General features: G+C 43.5%; 1 protein-coding gene across 1 annotated transcript in view; it reads right to left on the bottom strand.

Annotated features, from left to right (window-relative positions):
• The window catches only part of opn4a (opsin 4a (melanopsin)), a 69,620-nt gene that overhangs the window by 17,088 nt on the left and 36,253 nt on the right, over positions 1 to 16,279 (bottom strand). Inside the window, exons 2-9 of the mRNA XM_046357894.1 lie at positions 11,370 to 11,515; positions 10,203 to 10,336; positions 6,932 to 7,135; positions 4,967 to 5,138; positions 4,658 to 4,822; positions 4,374 to 4,481; positions 972 to 1,167; positions 631 to 792 (exon numbers count right to left, since the gene is read on the bottom strand). Coding sequence (XP_046213850.1) covers positions 631 to 792; positions 972 to 1,167; positions 4,374 to 4,481; positions 4,658 to 4,822; positions 4,967 to 5,138; positions 6,932 to 7,135; positions 10,203 to 10,336; positions 11,370 to 11,515 — 1,287 coding nt within the window. The remainder of the gene's footprint in view (positions 1 to 630; positions 793 to 971; positions 1,168 to 4,373; positions 4,482 to 4,657; positions 4,823 to 4,966; positions 5,139 to 6,931; positions 7,136 to 10,202; positions 10,337 to 11,369; positions 11,516 to 16,279) is intronic.

Genomic DNA, 16,279 nt, shown 5'->3' with positions numbered 1-16,279 from the left:
TCACATTTGAAATAGTAACACTGAAAGACGCCGTAAAGATGAACACGTTTCAAAAATGTCAAAATTGGATTAGACGTCTATGGTACAGCAAAGCCCTCCTAAAGCTTCCTCCCTGGAGTGACCCCTCTGCTGTGGATTCATCTTACCATTCTGTCTGTAACAAGGTGCCAGATTAATTTAGGAGCCATGCGATTGGCTGACAAATCCAGGGGTGCTTTCCAAGCCAATAGTTGGTTTAATAGATTTGTGGCGGACTACACAGAAGAATCCTTTATGATGGAAATGTGTACTTAGTTCTTGACTAATTCTCCTACGAATCTTGTTGCATTACAGTACAGCAAGTGTGTTACTGTTTGATTAGGTGCTTCCCAGGTAGAGGCACTGAATGTTAGGTATCATTGGTGGCATTAATGTGTATTGATGTTGGGAGATGAGCACATAAGTGCAAGTGGGATTTTTTTTTAAACCCTAAATTGGCTTACTTACTGACCTTTACTGTGTTAGACAACGCATTCACACTGTTCTGCCTCTAGAGCCCAAAATATCCTCCACACATTCGGTACGTTGTCACACATGTGAAAGAGGACAGGGAGCAGGCTTGACCTGACCTTGCCTTGATGTATTAGTTACCTTCTCAAAGATACCAGAGTCGTGGCTCTTCATCTTGGACTTGGAGCTGGAGGGCTTGAAGTGTGGGAGCTCGGCGGTGACCTTACTGATATCACAGGACACCTGGCGGCTAGCCGGCCAGGAGCCCATACTGGAGAGGTCAGCCTCAGTATCTGTCCAGGCCTGGGGGGATGGAACCATTACATAAACGTCACACACACACACACACACACACACACACACACACACACACACACACACACACACACACACACACACACACACACACACACACACACACACACACACACACACACACACACACACCTCATGATTTCATATCAGGACATATTTATTCATACCGATTCGCTGTCGGAGGCAGAAGAGAGGCGGGACTTGACAGTGCTGGTGCGGTGTAAGCGGTCGCCGATGTCGGAGGTCTGGCTGGTGACAGTGGATCGCCGGGTGGACATGAAGCTGCTGTTGGTGGATTGCAGGTCGCGTCTACGTACACACAGCAAAAACCCCAGGCATGGGATGTACTTGGCTATGGCCATCCTGAAGATCAAGAGTGCAGGGGGCAGATTTAGGAGATGTAGGTCCAGAGGTTAACTGATATATTTCCTCTAGCATAAGACAGAAAGGCAAAGTACCATACAGTACAAGGCGACAACATAGGCAGTCTGATGGGACAGAACATGGCAGGGACTTGGCCTGATGTATCATGTCAGAGGAAACAATCTAGGTGCCCTATCCAGTTTATTAACCCTTGGCATCCTTCCTGTGTGGTGAGAATAAAATAATGTCCAGTTGTATTAACATCCAGGTTAATGAGTGATTGTAGAGAGGAAAGTTTAGTCTGATCTAGAGTTGCACAGTGTATGAAAACAATGGTAGTTTTTAAATACCAGAACATGAAAAACGGTCCAGTATTATAATTTGTTACTTTTGGATCTTCTACCAAATATGTCTCAGATTTCAAAAATCAACTTAATGGTTTGAATTTATTCTAAAATGTATTCAGTTTATGGTTCTGATTTAAATTACGTTCAGCTTATAAAGGCCTCAAAGCCTTCATAATGCCTTCATAAGCACTACATAAATGTGTTAAAGTATCTATAACCGTATATCATGCTTTAAAAAGGGTTCATAAATGTGGCATAACTGTGTGACATAAACACCCATGTCAAATGTGACATAACCCATTTTGTGCTTTTCTGATAACTAATTTCTGTGTTCTATTCATGTGCTGTTCTATAAACCAATTTCCGTGTGTTCATGCAAGTGGCTGACTGAGCGAATCCTCACTATCAGTAGCTGCAATTTGGCAGTACACCTGGACCTTGTTTTGAGAACGAGAACGAAAGATATCTCAGTTTTGTCTGTGTATAGCCGTATATAAGACAACTGCTGTGTCTGCCTTGGCAGAGCTCCTGATTGACATGTGTATATTGGTGCATTGAGTTGGTTGGAACCTTTCCAGCGTGCTGACAAATAAAGGACGATTAATTTAAGATTGACTTCGAGTGTCGTCATCGTCCCCCCCAAATGTGCTGATGGCCTGGTGGACCAACGCATCAAACTTGGCCTTCATTAGTTAGGGTTAGCTTTAAAAAGTCAAATTTTTGCCATAATTAGGACTTTGTTACTGTGTTAACTAGTGATGATGACAATTGTTTGAGAGAATGAAGGTAAAGCAGCCAACAAGTGCTCAGCATGTGTGGGAGCTCCTGTTTTACCCTAGCCTCTCTATTTCTCACCCTGGTTTTTGACCTTTGCTTATTCTGACTCTGTACCCGCCCGCCTGACCACTGCCTGTCTCTGACCCTGCCTGCCGTCCTGTACCTTGGCCTCTGCTCATCGACCCCTGCCCCTGTGGTTACCATCAACATTGTTACTTCAAACAGTCTGCATCTGTGTCTTACCTTGATTCCTGATATTCTCAATTAAAAGTTAAAGCTGGAATCTTTGGTTGCTACATCCCTTTTTGGACTAATAAATGTATGTTATATACCCAAAATGTAAACAAACACTGTTTAGCCCCAAGACATGATTACAACTATAATTTTGATATCATGGATGTTCAGTCCTTGCATCCATAGCTCTGTCTGTAAATTTGAGAGTTATATTTCTCCAGGCCCATCCCACAGCTTTTTTACCAAAACAAAATCTGGTTGAATCAACGTTGTTTCCACGTCATTTCAACCAAAACATATGTGATGCCATTGAATCAACGTGGAAAACTGATTGGATTTGCAAAAAGTCATTAAATTAAGGGAAGTGACCCTTTTCTTCCAACCAACTTTTAACCTACAGTTAATCCAATGACATGGTGACAGTTTTTCACATTGATTTCACATTGAGTTGACAACTCAAACAAATGTAAATCAAAAGTTGATGTTTAAATGACGTCTGTGTCCAGTGGGAAGGCGGGTGAACACTTGGTTATTGTCTCAACTGTAGAATCTAGCCAAGTACAATGTACAAAGTAACCTACTGTACAGTATGCCTACTGGGCAGAATTAGGATTATTTGTTGCAATCCCCTGTGTCTTTCTTCTGCAAACTCCAACACGTACACAACAGAATCACCGCTAACCAAACAACAGTGCTAACTAGGTGTGATCTCCTGATGTAAGAATTGTTTGGAACTAAGAACACATTTTTTTAAAGTATGTCCTCTCTTTCTTTTTTTGCTGTGGTATTGTTTTAGTATCGAGTATCGTGATACTAAACCTGGTATTGGTATCAAAGTAAACATTCTGGTATCGTGACAACACCAGTCTGATCGCTAGCTGACAGGGGCTATACCCTTCCTCTCTCTCAGATTTGATCGATTCTTATGGAATGCAATGGTTCACTTGGCCAGTATCAGATTAGTGAAATTAAAAACAACAACAGAATAGCCCTTTGACTTTGTTGCTTAGCGGAATTTCCAAATGGGGTTGGGTAAGCAGATTTGACCCATACTGCAACAATAGAAACCATTATATTTTATTTTGTGGCAGCAAGACTACAGTACCTGTACTTGGGGTTGCAGCAAGACTACAGTACCTGTACTTGGGGTTGCAGCAAGACTACAGTACCTGTACTTGGGGTTGCAGCAAGACTACAGTACCTGTACTTGGGGTTGCAGCAAGACTACAGTACCTGTACTTGGGGTTGCAGCAAGACTACAGTACCTGTACTTGGGGTTGCAGCAAGACTACAGTACCTGTACTTGGGGTTGCAGCAAGACTACAGTACCTGTACTTGGGGTTGCAGCAAGACTACAGTACCTATACTTGGGGTTGCAGCAAGAATACAGTACCTGTACTTGGGGTTGCAGCAAGAATACAGTTGCAGCAAGACCAGTACCCGTACTTGGGGTTGCAGCAAGACTACAGTACTTGGGGTTGCCAAGACTACAGTACCCGTACTTGGGGTTGCAGCAAGACTACAGTACCCGTACTTGGGGTTGCAGCAAGAATACAGTACCTGTACTTGGGGTTGCAGCAAGTCTACAGTACCTGTACTTGGGGTTGCAGCAAGACTACAGTACCTGTACTTGGGGTGGCAGCAAGACTACAGTACCTGTACTTGGGGTGGCAGCAAGACTACAGTACCTGTACTTGGGGTGGCAGCAAGACTACAGTACCTGTACTTGGGGTGGCAGCAAGACTACAGTACCTGTACTTGGGGTGGCAGCAAGACTACAGTACCTGTACTTGGGGTGGCAGCAAGACTACAGTACCTGTACTTGGGGTGGCAGCAAGACTACAGTACCTGTACTTGGGGTGGGTGATGGCATAGATGATGGGGTTGTGAATGGCTGAAGCCTTGGCGATCACAGCAGGCACTGAGTTCATGTAGGGGGTCAGAAAATCTGTATACCTACAGGGGACATGAAGAGGGCAGAGCGAGAAGGCTGTTAGGCTTGAAGGTAGAATTATACAATATATATTGTATGATATATTGAATGGTCAAGGTATGAATGTTGTGGCTGCGGCAATGCTTTTAGAAGTGGGTGTGTATTGTGTAGGGTAGTATAGTATATCAAAACCACTCACCCTGATAATGCGGTCAGGGCAACAGCAGAGTAGGGGGACCAAGAGATGACATAGAGGAGGATGACAATAAGAGCGATCTTAGCCATCTTCCACTCATTCTTCAGCCGATGGAAACTCTTAATGGAGTCTCTGGTACTCGCAGTGCCGTTGATCTTAGTTACAGCCCTATGACACACACACACACACACATTTTGTTTGCACATTTTCATGCGAGAAATTAGAAATGCTTCAGAGAATCCAATGCAGTAACTTAATTTGACACTTCCAGTGACATCTCTAAACCAGCTCTCTGGTGTCAAATCCACTCACTTGTTAGTTGTACGTATAGCTCTGAAGATGAAGAAGTAGCAGTACATGATGACGATCAGGGGGATGAAGAAGACAAAGGTGAAGAGCAGCATGGTATAGGCACGCACGGACGGGGTAAAGGTCACATAGTCCCATGTACAGGAAGTCAACAGACCCTCTGGAACATAGGCACCTTGGGGAGGGAGGGAGAGGGGGAGGGGGGTAAGGGAGAGGGGAGAGGAAAAGGGAAGGAGAGACAAGGGGATAGAGAAAAGATGGAGGGAGAGGGAAGGGGAAGGAGAGACAAGGGGATAGAGAAGGATGGAGGGAGAGGGAAGGGGAAGGAGAGACAAGGGGATAGAGAAAGGAGAGAGAAGGGGATAGAGAAAGGAGAGACAATGGGATAGAGAAAGGAGAGAGAAAGGAGGAAAGGAGGGAGGGAGAGGGGATAGAGAAAGGAGGGAAGGAGGGAGGGAGAGGGGAAGGAGAGACAAGGGGATAGAGAAAGGAGAGAGAAGGGGATAGAGAAAGGAGGGAGGGAGAGGGAAGGAGAGACAAGGGGATAGAGAAAGGAGAGACAAGGGGATAGAGAAAGGAGAGCGAAGGGGATAGAGAAAGGAGGAAAGGAGGGAGGGAGAGGGGAAGGAGAGACAAGGGGATAGAGAAAGGAGAGACAAGGGGATAGAGAAAGGAGAGAGAAGGGGATAGAGAAAGGAGGAAAGGAGGAAGGGAGAGGGGATAGAGAAAGGAGGGAAGGAGGGAGGGAGAGGGGAAGGAGAGACGAGGGGATAGAGAAAGGAGGGAAGGAGTGGGGTAGGGGAAGAGGAAAGGGGAAGGAGAGACGAGGGGATAGAGAAAGGAGAGAGAAGGGGATAGAGAAAGGAGAGAGAAGGGGATAGAGAAAGGAGAGAGAAGGGGAACAGAGAGGGGGAAAAGGGTAACATGTAAGGAGAGAGACAATGTTCTTTCTTCAACACCACTTCAAAGTCATCTACAAGTTGTTCATCATGCATCATCCATTGAAGCCCTGCTATGGTAAACCAATCAGTCAGGGAAAGCAAAAGACATTCGCATCAATAGGAAGACACAAGAAAACCAAAGTTTGGATCAAGGGAGCACTTCTGATTAACTAAATGCTCTGGACGATCAAAGCCTCAAATTGTATAATGGCGCAGTTTTGTTTTGCTTTCATGCTATTAATGTTTTTTCCCCAGAGGGGATGAAATGATGTGGTAATCTGCGGAGACGGGCAAAGATGGGGACGTCAGATGGGTTTAAGGAGACAGACGCCCTTCGTGTTGTCAGATAGGACATTCGTGTTGCGAAACCATCTCTGGGTTGGCACGCCTGCATGCAGAGCCCAGCCCCAGACTGCTGCAGGAGGTAGCCAGTCCATGATCTCCTATCCCTATCCCTATCCCTATCCCTATCCCTATCCCCTATCCTTCTCCCCAAACCCCCTCTACCCTCCACATTGTCTGAGTTAGTGTCACCCCAAGGTCCTTTCCAGCATATCACCCATTAACGTGCTGGACAGAATCGGGCTGGACACATTTGTTATTTGCCAGAGATACACACAATGATGGGGTGTGAGTAATTCTGAGGACAGCATACTGTAAGGACAGGCCCATGTGAGGCTTATGAGGGGCCCATTCCAGCCAGTTCGCCCACTAGTTTAATTTAATTCCTTATCACTGAAAGATCTCCGGCAGCTCAGAACACCTGATCCAATGCCTAAATCCTCATTCCTAAACTAAGCTACTGCTAACTGGAGTTCAAAGAGAGAACACAGAGCCAGGGGGAGCACTCGTTCTCGCTGTCTTTCTATCTTGCTGTCTTTTTTAGCTCTTTCTAACACATGCACACACTGACACAACCACAACTCTCCCATACAGCGTGTACAGCCCTGGCATACTGGATCTCATCCCAATATGTGTGTATGTGCGGATGCGTGCGTGCGTGATGATCATGCATGTGTGGACTTACTCCAGCCGAAGAAAGGGGGCAAGCTCCACCCCAGTGAGTAGGCCCAGGCAGCCATGAGGACGAGCAGGGCTCGTTTCTTGGAGAGCACCCCAATGGAGGCCAACGGACGCGTGATCACAAAGTAGCGGTCCACTGCTATCACCGTCAGAGTGATCATAGAGCAGATCCCAAATAGAGCCCCGCAGAATGCATAGAGCTCACAGCCTAGAAGACACAGAGACGGAGAGAGTACAGTTAACTGCTGAGATAAAAGGTGGGAATAGAAAAGAAACATAGATTGATAGAGAGTCAGAGTACTGTTGGTGTGTTGTAATGCCCCCTGTGGGTGATAGTCACTCCATAGCCTGGATAATGATCAGCAGAGAACCAGGTCAAACACAGGGCCAGCCTGCAGGGAGAGTGGGCCTAGCAGAGGGTAATACTGACTGACCCCATCTCAGATTCACACCCAACACTCACCCTGTTGTGACACCCATCCACCTCCACTCTGCAGACACCAGAACATATAGAGTATCCGTCAAAAGTTTGGACACACCTACAGTACTCATTCCCAGGGTTTTTCTTTATTTGTATTATTTTCTAAATTGTAGAATAATAGTGAAGACATCAAAACTTTGAAAAAACACACATGGAATCATGTAGTAACCAAAAAAAGTGTTAAACAAATCAAAATGTATGTTATATTTGAGATGCTTCAAAGTAGCCACCTTTTGCCTTGTTCAGTCAATTCGGAACATTTCAAGACCTTTGAAAGTTTCTTCAAGAGCAGTCGCAAAAACCATCAAGTGCTATGATGAAACTGGCAGAAATGAGGACCGCCACAGGAAAGGAAGACCCAGAGTTACCTCTGCTGCAGAGGATAAGTTAATTAAAGTAACCAGCCTCAGAAATTGCAGCCCAAATAAATGCTTCACAGAGTTCAACATACATCTGAATGTCAACTGTTCAGAGGAGACTGTGTGAATCAGGCCTTCATGGTCAAATTGCTGCAAAGCAACCCCTTCTAAAGGGCATTAAGAAGAAGAGACTTGCTTGGGCCAAGAAACACGAGCAATGGACATTAGACCGGTGAAAATCTGTCCTTTGGTCTGATGAGACCAAATATGAGGTTTTTGGTTCCAACCGCAGTGTCTTTGTGAGACGCAGAGTACGTAAATGGCTGATCTCAACATGTGTGGTTCCCACCGTGAAGCATGGAGGAGGAGGTGTGGGAGAGCTTTGCTGGTGACTCTGTCTGATTTATTTAGAATTCAAGGCACACTTAACCAGCATGGCTACCACTGCATTCTGCAGAGATATGCCATCCAATCTGGTTTGCACTTAGTGGGACCATCATTTGTTTTTCAACAGGACAATAAACCAACATACCTCCAGGCTGTGTAAGGGCTATTTGACCAAGAAGGAGAGTGATGGAGTGCTCCATCAAAAGACCTGGCCTCCAAAATCACCCGATCTAAACCCAATTGAGATGGTTTGGGATGAGTTGGACCGCAGAGTGAAGGAAAAGCAGCCAACAAGTGCTCAGCATATGTGGGAACTCCTTTAAAACGGTTGGAAAAGCATTCTTCATGAAGCTGGTTGAGAGAATGCCAAGAGTGTGCAAAGCTGTCATCCAGGCAAAGAGTGGCTACTCTGAAGAATCTAAAATCTAAAATCTATTTTGATTTGTTAATACTTTTTTGGTTACTACATGATTCCATATGTGTTATTTCAACGTTTTTGATGTCTTCACTATTATTCTACAATGTAGAAAATAGTCCAAATAAAGAAAACTCTTGAATGAGTAGTGTGTCCAAACTTTTGACTGGTGATGTACCTCAATCAAAACCTCAATGTCTCGCAAAATATATATATTGTGCAACACATTGTTTGTATATATGTCATGATAGACCACTCCATAGCTGTGTTAATACAAATCACACACTCCAGGGGTAATGTGTTGTCTGGGGTAATACCTTGTGTTAGTGTGGTATGGCAGTAGCCTAAGGCTGTTACACACCCTCAATGGTGGGTGATGCCAGGGAAGATTTGACGCCTTAACTTACTGGAGTAAGTTGGGTTTACCAATGGCAGAACTGGGAATACACAGTACAGCTCCGGTTCTGGCTATTTCAACTGAGCAAAAATAGATAAAGATATTAAAACTCTTGAATATATCAATGAAGAAGCAGATTTGGCACAATAATTTTCAATATCAAGATTGAGCCATCTGTAATCACCTAAATTGCAGGTATTGAGTTGTATATGAGTGCTGCCCACCAGGACACAGGAAATACACTTGAACACAATTTCCAGTTTATTTATTTTTTTCCCAGTTAATTTGGACGACAACAATAAGGTAGGAGGGTAGGTGGGGGTAGGGGGTTGTTAGGGATATATGATCTGAAGATCACTATGACTTATAAAAATGGATTAGGTTCAATATAATTCCTCATGATGTCAAAAGGTCTGTAATTCAACGAGAATAAATCTATCTTCCATGCTCATAAATAAAAATCAAGATATTCTAGCACTTGCTGTTTATACTACAGAATGAGAATAAAGCAGCTGTGCCAGTTAACGCTTCTTCTTTCTCCCACAGCTATTGTACACTCTTAGAAAAAAAAGGTGCTATCCAGAACCTAGAAGGGTTCTTCGGCTCTCCCCATAGGATAACCCTTTGAAGAACCCTTTTCGGTACCAGGTAGAACCCTTTTGGGTTTCATGTTCCTACATGAAACCAAAAAGGGTTCTACATGGAACCAAAAAGGGTTCTACATGGAACCAAAAAGGGTTCTACATGGAACCAAAAAGGATTATCCTACAGGGACAGCTGAAAAACCCTTTTGGAACCCTTTTTTCTAAGAGTGTAGAGATGTTGTGTGAGGTGTTTGCAGAAGTAAGTAGCCTTTCCCTGTATCTCTAGGCAACATCTCATTGAGAGTTTTACATTCATATGTTCTTTAATTCCATGACTATGGTAATAAATAAACACATTCCTTTCATAGACTTCTCCCTCTTTCCATCGCCCGCCTTTTCTGTCCAACGTATTAACCTTGTAAGACACAAGCTCTGCTCAGAGCTCAGTCTGAGTCAATTCCTTCATTCCACCCCCTACCAGTCAATTATAGGAAACGGACGCAATTCAAAGACTGAATTTGTCCACATAATTCTATGCTATTTTCTATGTTTTTTGGTTTGAAGTCAATTATAGTTTTTTTTTTTGGGGGGGGGGGGGTGTCTGAGTGGAAAATATTGGCCTCAGACGTGTTCGGGGATGGGTGTTGAGTACCTTTCTCCCCGAAGATCCATCTCCTGTGCATGGAGTTGGTGAAGAAGATGGGTGCCTGTGTGATGCACATCATGAAGTCAGTGATGGCCAGGTTAATGATGAACATGTTGGCTGGAGTCCTCAGTGACCTGCTCCTGTCGAACACAACACATACAGCACAGGGAAACACAAAGATGGTTATTGTTCTGTAATTGCGTGCAGTAGTACCCCTCTTTTTATGGTGAAGGGTTTATTATTGTTGACAACTTTTTAGCTATGGATAGAGCTAGTGCCATCAATTTGTCCAACACGTACCACTTATATCTGCATATGATTGTGTGTGTATGCCTGTCTATATTCAGAATGAGTCATCATAGTGGGAGAGAAATGCATTGAAAGTGAAGCATGGCATGGACGCTAGTTACACTACATCATGTTTGGGCTCAGGAGGGAGGATGAATACCCTGATCTCTCGACTCACGATGCTGATCAACTGAGACACACTGATAAACAACTGAGACTACAGAGCCACATATGACACATGGAGGGATATTGAGACGAGATAAACCTCAGCATTAACTGTACATTTTCTTGCTGCAAGAAACTCCAATCACATTTTAACTGATGAGATTTTCTGCTCTTCTTTAAAAAATATATATATATATAATTTTAGAATTTTACCCCCTTTTCTCCCCTATTTCGTGTTATCCAATTGTTTTAGTAGCTACTATCTTGTCTCATCGCTACAACTCCCGTACGGGCTCGGGAGAGACGAAGGTTGAAAGCCATGCGTCCTCCGATACACAACCCAACCAAGCCGCACTGCTTCTTAACACAGCGCGCATCCAACCCGGAAGCCAGCCGCAACAATGTGTTGGGGGAAACACCGTGCACCTGGCAACCTTGGTTAGCGCGCACTGCGCCCGGCCTGCCACGGGAGTCGCTGGTGCTCGATGAGACAAGGATATCCCTACCGGCCAAACCCTCCCTAAACCGGACGACGCTAGGCCAATTGTGCGTCGCCCCACGGATCTCCCGGTCGTGGCCGGTTACGACAGAGCCTAGATTATCTGCTCTTCTAAGGTAGAGAGAGTTACACTACCATAGGGAACAACTGTCCCTTCCAATTTGTAAATCGCTCTGGATAAGAGCGTCTGCTAAATGACTTAAATGTAAATGTAAATGTACCTGCTGAAGGCATAGATAACCAGGAAGTTGCCCACCATGCCGGTGATGCCGATAGCCAGGATGACGGCCCCTATAGTATAATGGGCGTAGTCAGGTACATCCACAGTGGGGAAGGGGTGACGAGGGGCCTCGTGCACCATGGCCACCTACAGGTAAACCAAAATAACTGCATTTAAACAGGAACCTGTGCAACAGCCTCAGTTGGCATTACTAAATTGTGATTAATTAACCGTATCCACTTGTCCACTTGTTAATGTGCACTCTCAAACCTTTTGTATAATTTCAGCCAGTAGTTTTGAAAGTGGTGCTCACGAGCCAAAACGGTCCTTCTTTTCGTCATCCATTTCCTGTGATATGTTACGAATTTAGCAATTTGTATGATATGTGAATTTAGCAATTTGTATGATATGTGAATTTAGCAATTTGTATGATATGTGAATTTAGCAATTTGTATGATATGTGAATTTAGCAATTTGTATGATATGTGAATTTAGCAATTTGTATGATATGTGAATTTAGCAATTTGTATGATATGTGAATTTAGCAATTTGTATGATATGTGAATTTAGCAATTTGTATGATATGTGAATTTAGCAATTTGTATGATATGTGAATTTAGCAATTTGTATGATATGTGAATTTAGCAATTTGTATGATATGTGAATTTAGCAATTTGTATGATATGTGAATTTAGCAATTTGTATGATATGTGAATTTAGCAATTCATGTGATATGTTAAGAATCCAATTTGTGCAATATGTTACAAATCTCTCTTCAAACTGACTTTGACATTTCACAAATAATTGGGTTTTAAATCAAGTCCTTTGTGAAGGATCAAACAATGCATCCTGTCTCATTCTAATTCTTAATCCTTTGATTCATGTTGGCTTTTCAAAAATAAACTAACCAGTAAACTTGTTTCCCCTCTGGTTTGTATTCTTTTAAAACAAGGATTTAGTTTCTTAATTTTGTTCTTGAAACCTGCCCCCGGAATCTTTATGCAGGATAGAGCAATTGTAAAATGCTGGCCTGCACACTTGCATGAGCCTATTTGATAGTCATTAGGATAGGATGTACCCAGGAAATGTGATCCCAGGGGGCCAAACAACTGGGGGGGGGGGAGCTGTACACATTCAACACATGACTGGACTGAGACCAGAATCCTCATTTGAGATTTGCATGAGTCTACTTATAAGTTAATCTTACCCAAAGACCATCACAAGCCACATGGAGGATATTTTTTGAAACATTTTTATTTAACCTTTATTTAGCTAGGCAAGTCAGTTAAGAACAAAATTCTTATTAACAATGACGGCCTCCCAAACTGCCTTGTTCAGGGGCAGAACGACAGATTTTTACCTTGTCAGCTCGGGGACTCGATATCAAGTTGAGTTTGACGCCAAACTCCACACTGTTGTCACTGACTAAGTACAATTTCTGTACTTACAGCGTTCATGTAATGTTTCTACTTTCGCTGACCTTATTTTTTTTATCGACATTTGTCAATAAAACTCATGAATGCAACTGTTTATGTCACATAGTTTGGTGTTTAACTTGTAGAAATGGTTGTCCTGAAAAGAACATGGGGAAAACAAGTGTTGGACATGCAGATGAATGAAAGTCAGAAAAGGGTTAAACACCATCACATTGGAAACATAAATATGCTAATACACATAACAATAGGGCATATTGTAGCCTACAGTGCCTTCGGGAAGTATTCAGACCCTTTGACTTTTTCCAAATGTAGTTAGGCTACAGCGTTATTCAAAAATGGATTTTTTAAAAACAAATCCATCATCAATCTACACACAATACCCCATAATGACAAAGGAAAAACAGGTTTTTCAAAAATAGTGTAATTTCTTACGAATAAAAACTGAAATATCATATTTACATAAATATTCAGACGCTTTACTCAAGCCTTTGTTGTAGCAACTTTGGCAGTAGTTACAGCTTCGAGTCATCTTGGGTATGACGCTATGAGCTTGGCACACCTGTATTCGGGGAGTTTCTCCCATTCTTCTCCACAGATCCTCTCAAGCTCTGTCAGGTTGGATGGGGAGCGTCACTGCACAGCTATTGTCAGGTCTCTCCAGAGATGTTCGATCGGGTTCAAGTCTGGGCTCTGGCTGGGCCACTCAAGGACATTCGTTGTCCTGTTGGAAGGTGAACCTTTGCCCCAGTCTGAGATGCTGAGCACTCTGGAGCAGGTTTTATCATGGATCTCTCTGTACTTCGCTGCGTTCATCTTTACCTCGATCCTGACTAGGCTCCCAGTCCCTGCCGCTGAAAAACATCCCCACAGCACAGCGACGATCCGTCATGCAGGGCAGGTGGGGAAGAGTCTAAGACCATGTCTAAGAGTAGAGCTTGGAAATTCAAGCCCCTTGGGTGCTGCCATAGAGTTACATTAGAAGTGCCCATCCAAGAAGGCTCAAGGTCATTGGCCACAGATGAAATTACATCACGTTATATCGACGGTAGCTTTGATTGGACTAATCATGTCAACATCATACTTTCAAAATCTTAGTTAGCAGTCATCATCATGAATCAAGTCGACAATCTACTGGCAAATCCTTTTTAATCCTTGTCATGTGAAGAGAAATAACGAAGAGAAATGATAGAAAAAAACGTATCGGTGCTCATCGGCCATTGGACAAAAACATTACACAACAAGTTGGAAATCGCAAATTCAACAATGAATGGTTTGGAAGGAACCGGTGTCTAACTGCATTAATTGCAAAGTAATCACTAGCCCACTATTCAGTGGAGTGGCTGTATGGTCCCAAATCTGAGATTAAGGGTCTCTTTTCTAAGCCTAAAATGATAAACATTCAACATTGGCCATGATGTCAATGAAACATGATTTGTGCCGTGCTCAAAACAACTGTTAACTCGGAACTGCAAAATTTGACTTCAGTGAGTTCAAGAGAAAAGGGAACTCTGCCAAAAAACGAGCTCCGACTGGGAAAATACGTTTTGAATGGTCATCCAACTCAGAATTGTAAATTGGGAACTCGGGTCTCTTTCAATTTTTTATTTATTTAATCATTTTTAGAATAAGACTGTAACGTAACAAAATGTGGAAAAAGTCAAGGGGTCTGAATACTTTCCGAAGGCACTGTATCTCCCTTATCACCTCTGACATATGATATGCTGGTATTCTGTCCAGGACATATCTTTTCCATTATTCACCCCGTCTGTATGATGTAGCTAGCACCTTTTACTCTTCTTCCTGTTTGTTCTGTAGTTTGGGCTTTAGTCTAAGCCCTTTCACACCATCCTCCTAGTGCTGTCAAACACTTCCATCTAGGGGATGCATCACAGACAGGTCTGTTTTTCTCTGAAGTTATCAGAGGAATTCAAGGTATTTGTCTACAGTGATATTGTCCTTGGACTATTTGTCCAGCCATGATCACCATCATTGTCCTCATGATTGTCCTCTCCTTTTTCCTTCTCAGCTTCCTCACAATTGTCCTCTTCTTTTTCTTCCACCTCTGTTACCTCCTCCATTTCCTCCTCATAATTGTCCTCCATCTGCTCCTTCTCCTTCTTCTCCGCCTTCTCCTCCTCTTCCTCCCCATCAGTGTATTTCACCATGTTCTTACCTTCACTAAACATGCTTTAGCCATCTCTGTTAGACTATGTTAGAGTGAGGTAGTGAGACAACCATATGTACATTCCACTCAGTCTGAAATGACTGAGATTTTAAATGACAGAGGGAGATGTTGCCTGGTCTTATTTATTCCATCACGCCTTTGTTGGTGGGGACGCTTATCCCTGTTGATTTGTGTTCTCCTGCGGCGGCTTCAGAGCAGTCGAGCAGGAAATTGGCCCTGCGTGCCCTGAGTTACTAACTCAAACAAATGATCTCTTCATTAAAGACATTCCGGAGAGACTCCAGAACAACATGACAGATGGAGAGGGATTAAAAAACAACGTGTGATGTTTGTATGTTGATTTTAACTGGTGTGAGTTAATGGGGAAACTGGTTTCAAGCCTTTGGATGCAAATGGGTCTCCATTCATATTGAAGCTCTGAGAAGTGAATTTAAATGTGCAACTCCAAATGATTATTAGCAGAGTTAGCGTGCTTGGTGCTTTAAGGTTGGATAATCACTTCATCTATCAGTTTCCAGCCTGTTAGAGAAAAGGAAAAGGTTTAAAACAGCATCATATGGTTTAAATCCAGTTGTCTACAGTCACAGTCCTAGTTTTTATTTTCCCCTGAAGCCTAGTTGATGAATTAATGTCACTGACTGCCCAAAACTAAGTTAACTACTAATTTAAAACGGCAAGAGCGGAAACCTAGCTTACACCAGGACCTTCGTCTAGAACTGAAATAAACTCTCCCTCGTTTATTATGATGTGAATATACATTTACATTTTACATTTAAGTCATTTAGCAGACGCTCTTATCCAGAGCGACTTACAAATTGGTGCATTCACCTTATGACATCCAGTGGGACAGTCACTTTACAATAGTGCATCTAAAACTTAAGGGGGGTGAGAGGGATTACTTATCCTATCCTAGGTATTCCTTAAAGAGGTGGGGTTTCAGGTGTCTCCGGAAGGTGGTGATTGACTCCGCTGTCCTGGCGTCGTGAGGGAGTTTGTTCCACCATTGGGGGGCCAGGGCAGCGAACAGTTTTGACTGGGCTGAGCGGGAGCTGTACTTCCTCAGTGGTAGGGAGGCGAGCAGGCCAGAGGTGGATGAACGCAGTGCCCTTGTTTGGGTGTAGGGCCTGATCAGAGCCTGGAGGTACTGAGGTGCCGTTCCCCTCACAGCTCCGTAGGCAAGCACCATGGTCTTGTAGCGGATGCGAGCTTCAACTGGAAGCCAGTGGAGAGAACGGAGGAGCGGGGTGACGTGAGAGAACTTGGGAAGGTTGAACACCAGACGGGCTGCGG

Source organism: Oncorhynchus gorbuscha, linkage group LG08, assembly GCF_021184085.1.
Source record: "Oncorhynchus gorbuscha isolate QuinsamMale2020 ecotype Even-year linkage group LG08, OgorEven_v1.0, whole genome shotgun sequence".
Classification (NCBI taxonomy): domain Eukaryota; kingdom Metazoa; phylum Chordata; class Actinopteri; order Salmoniformes; family Salmonidae; genus Oncorhynchus; species Oncorhynchus gorbuscha.
Note: the sequence above shows the minus strand (reverse complement) of the source record. Positions and strands in the feature narration are given on the sequence as shown.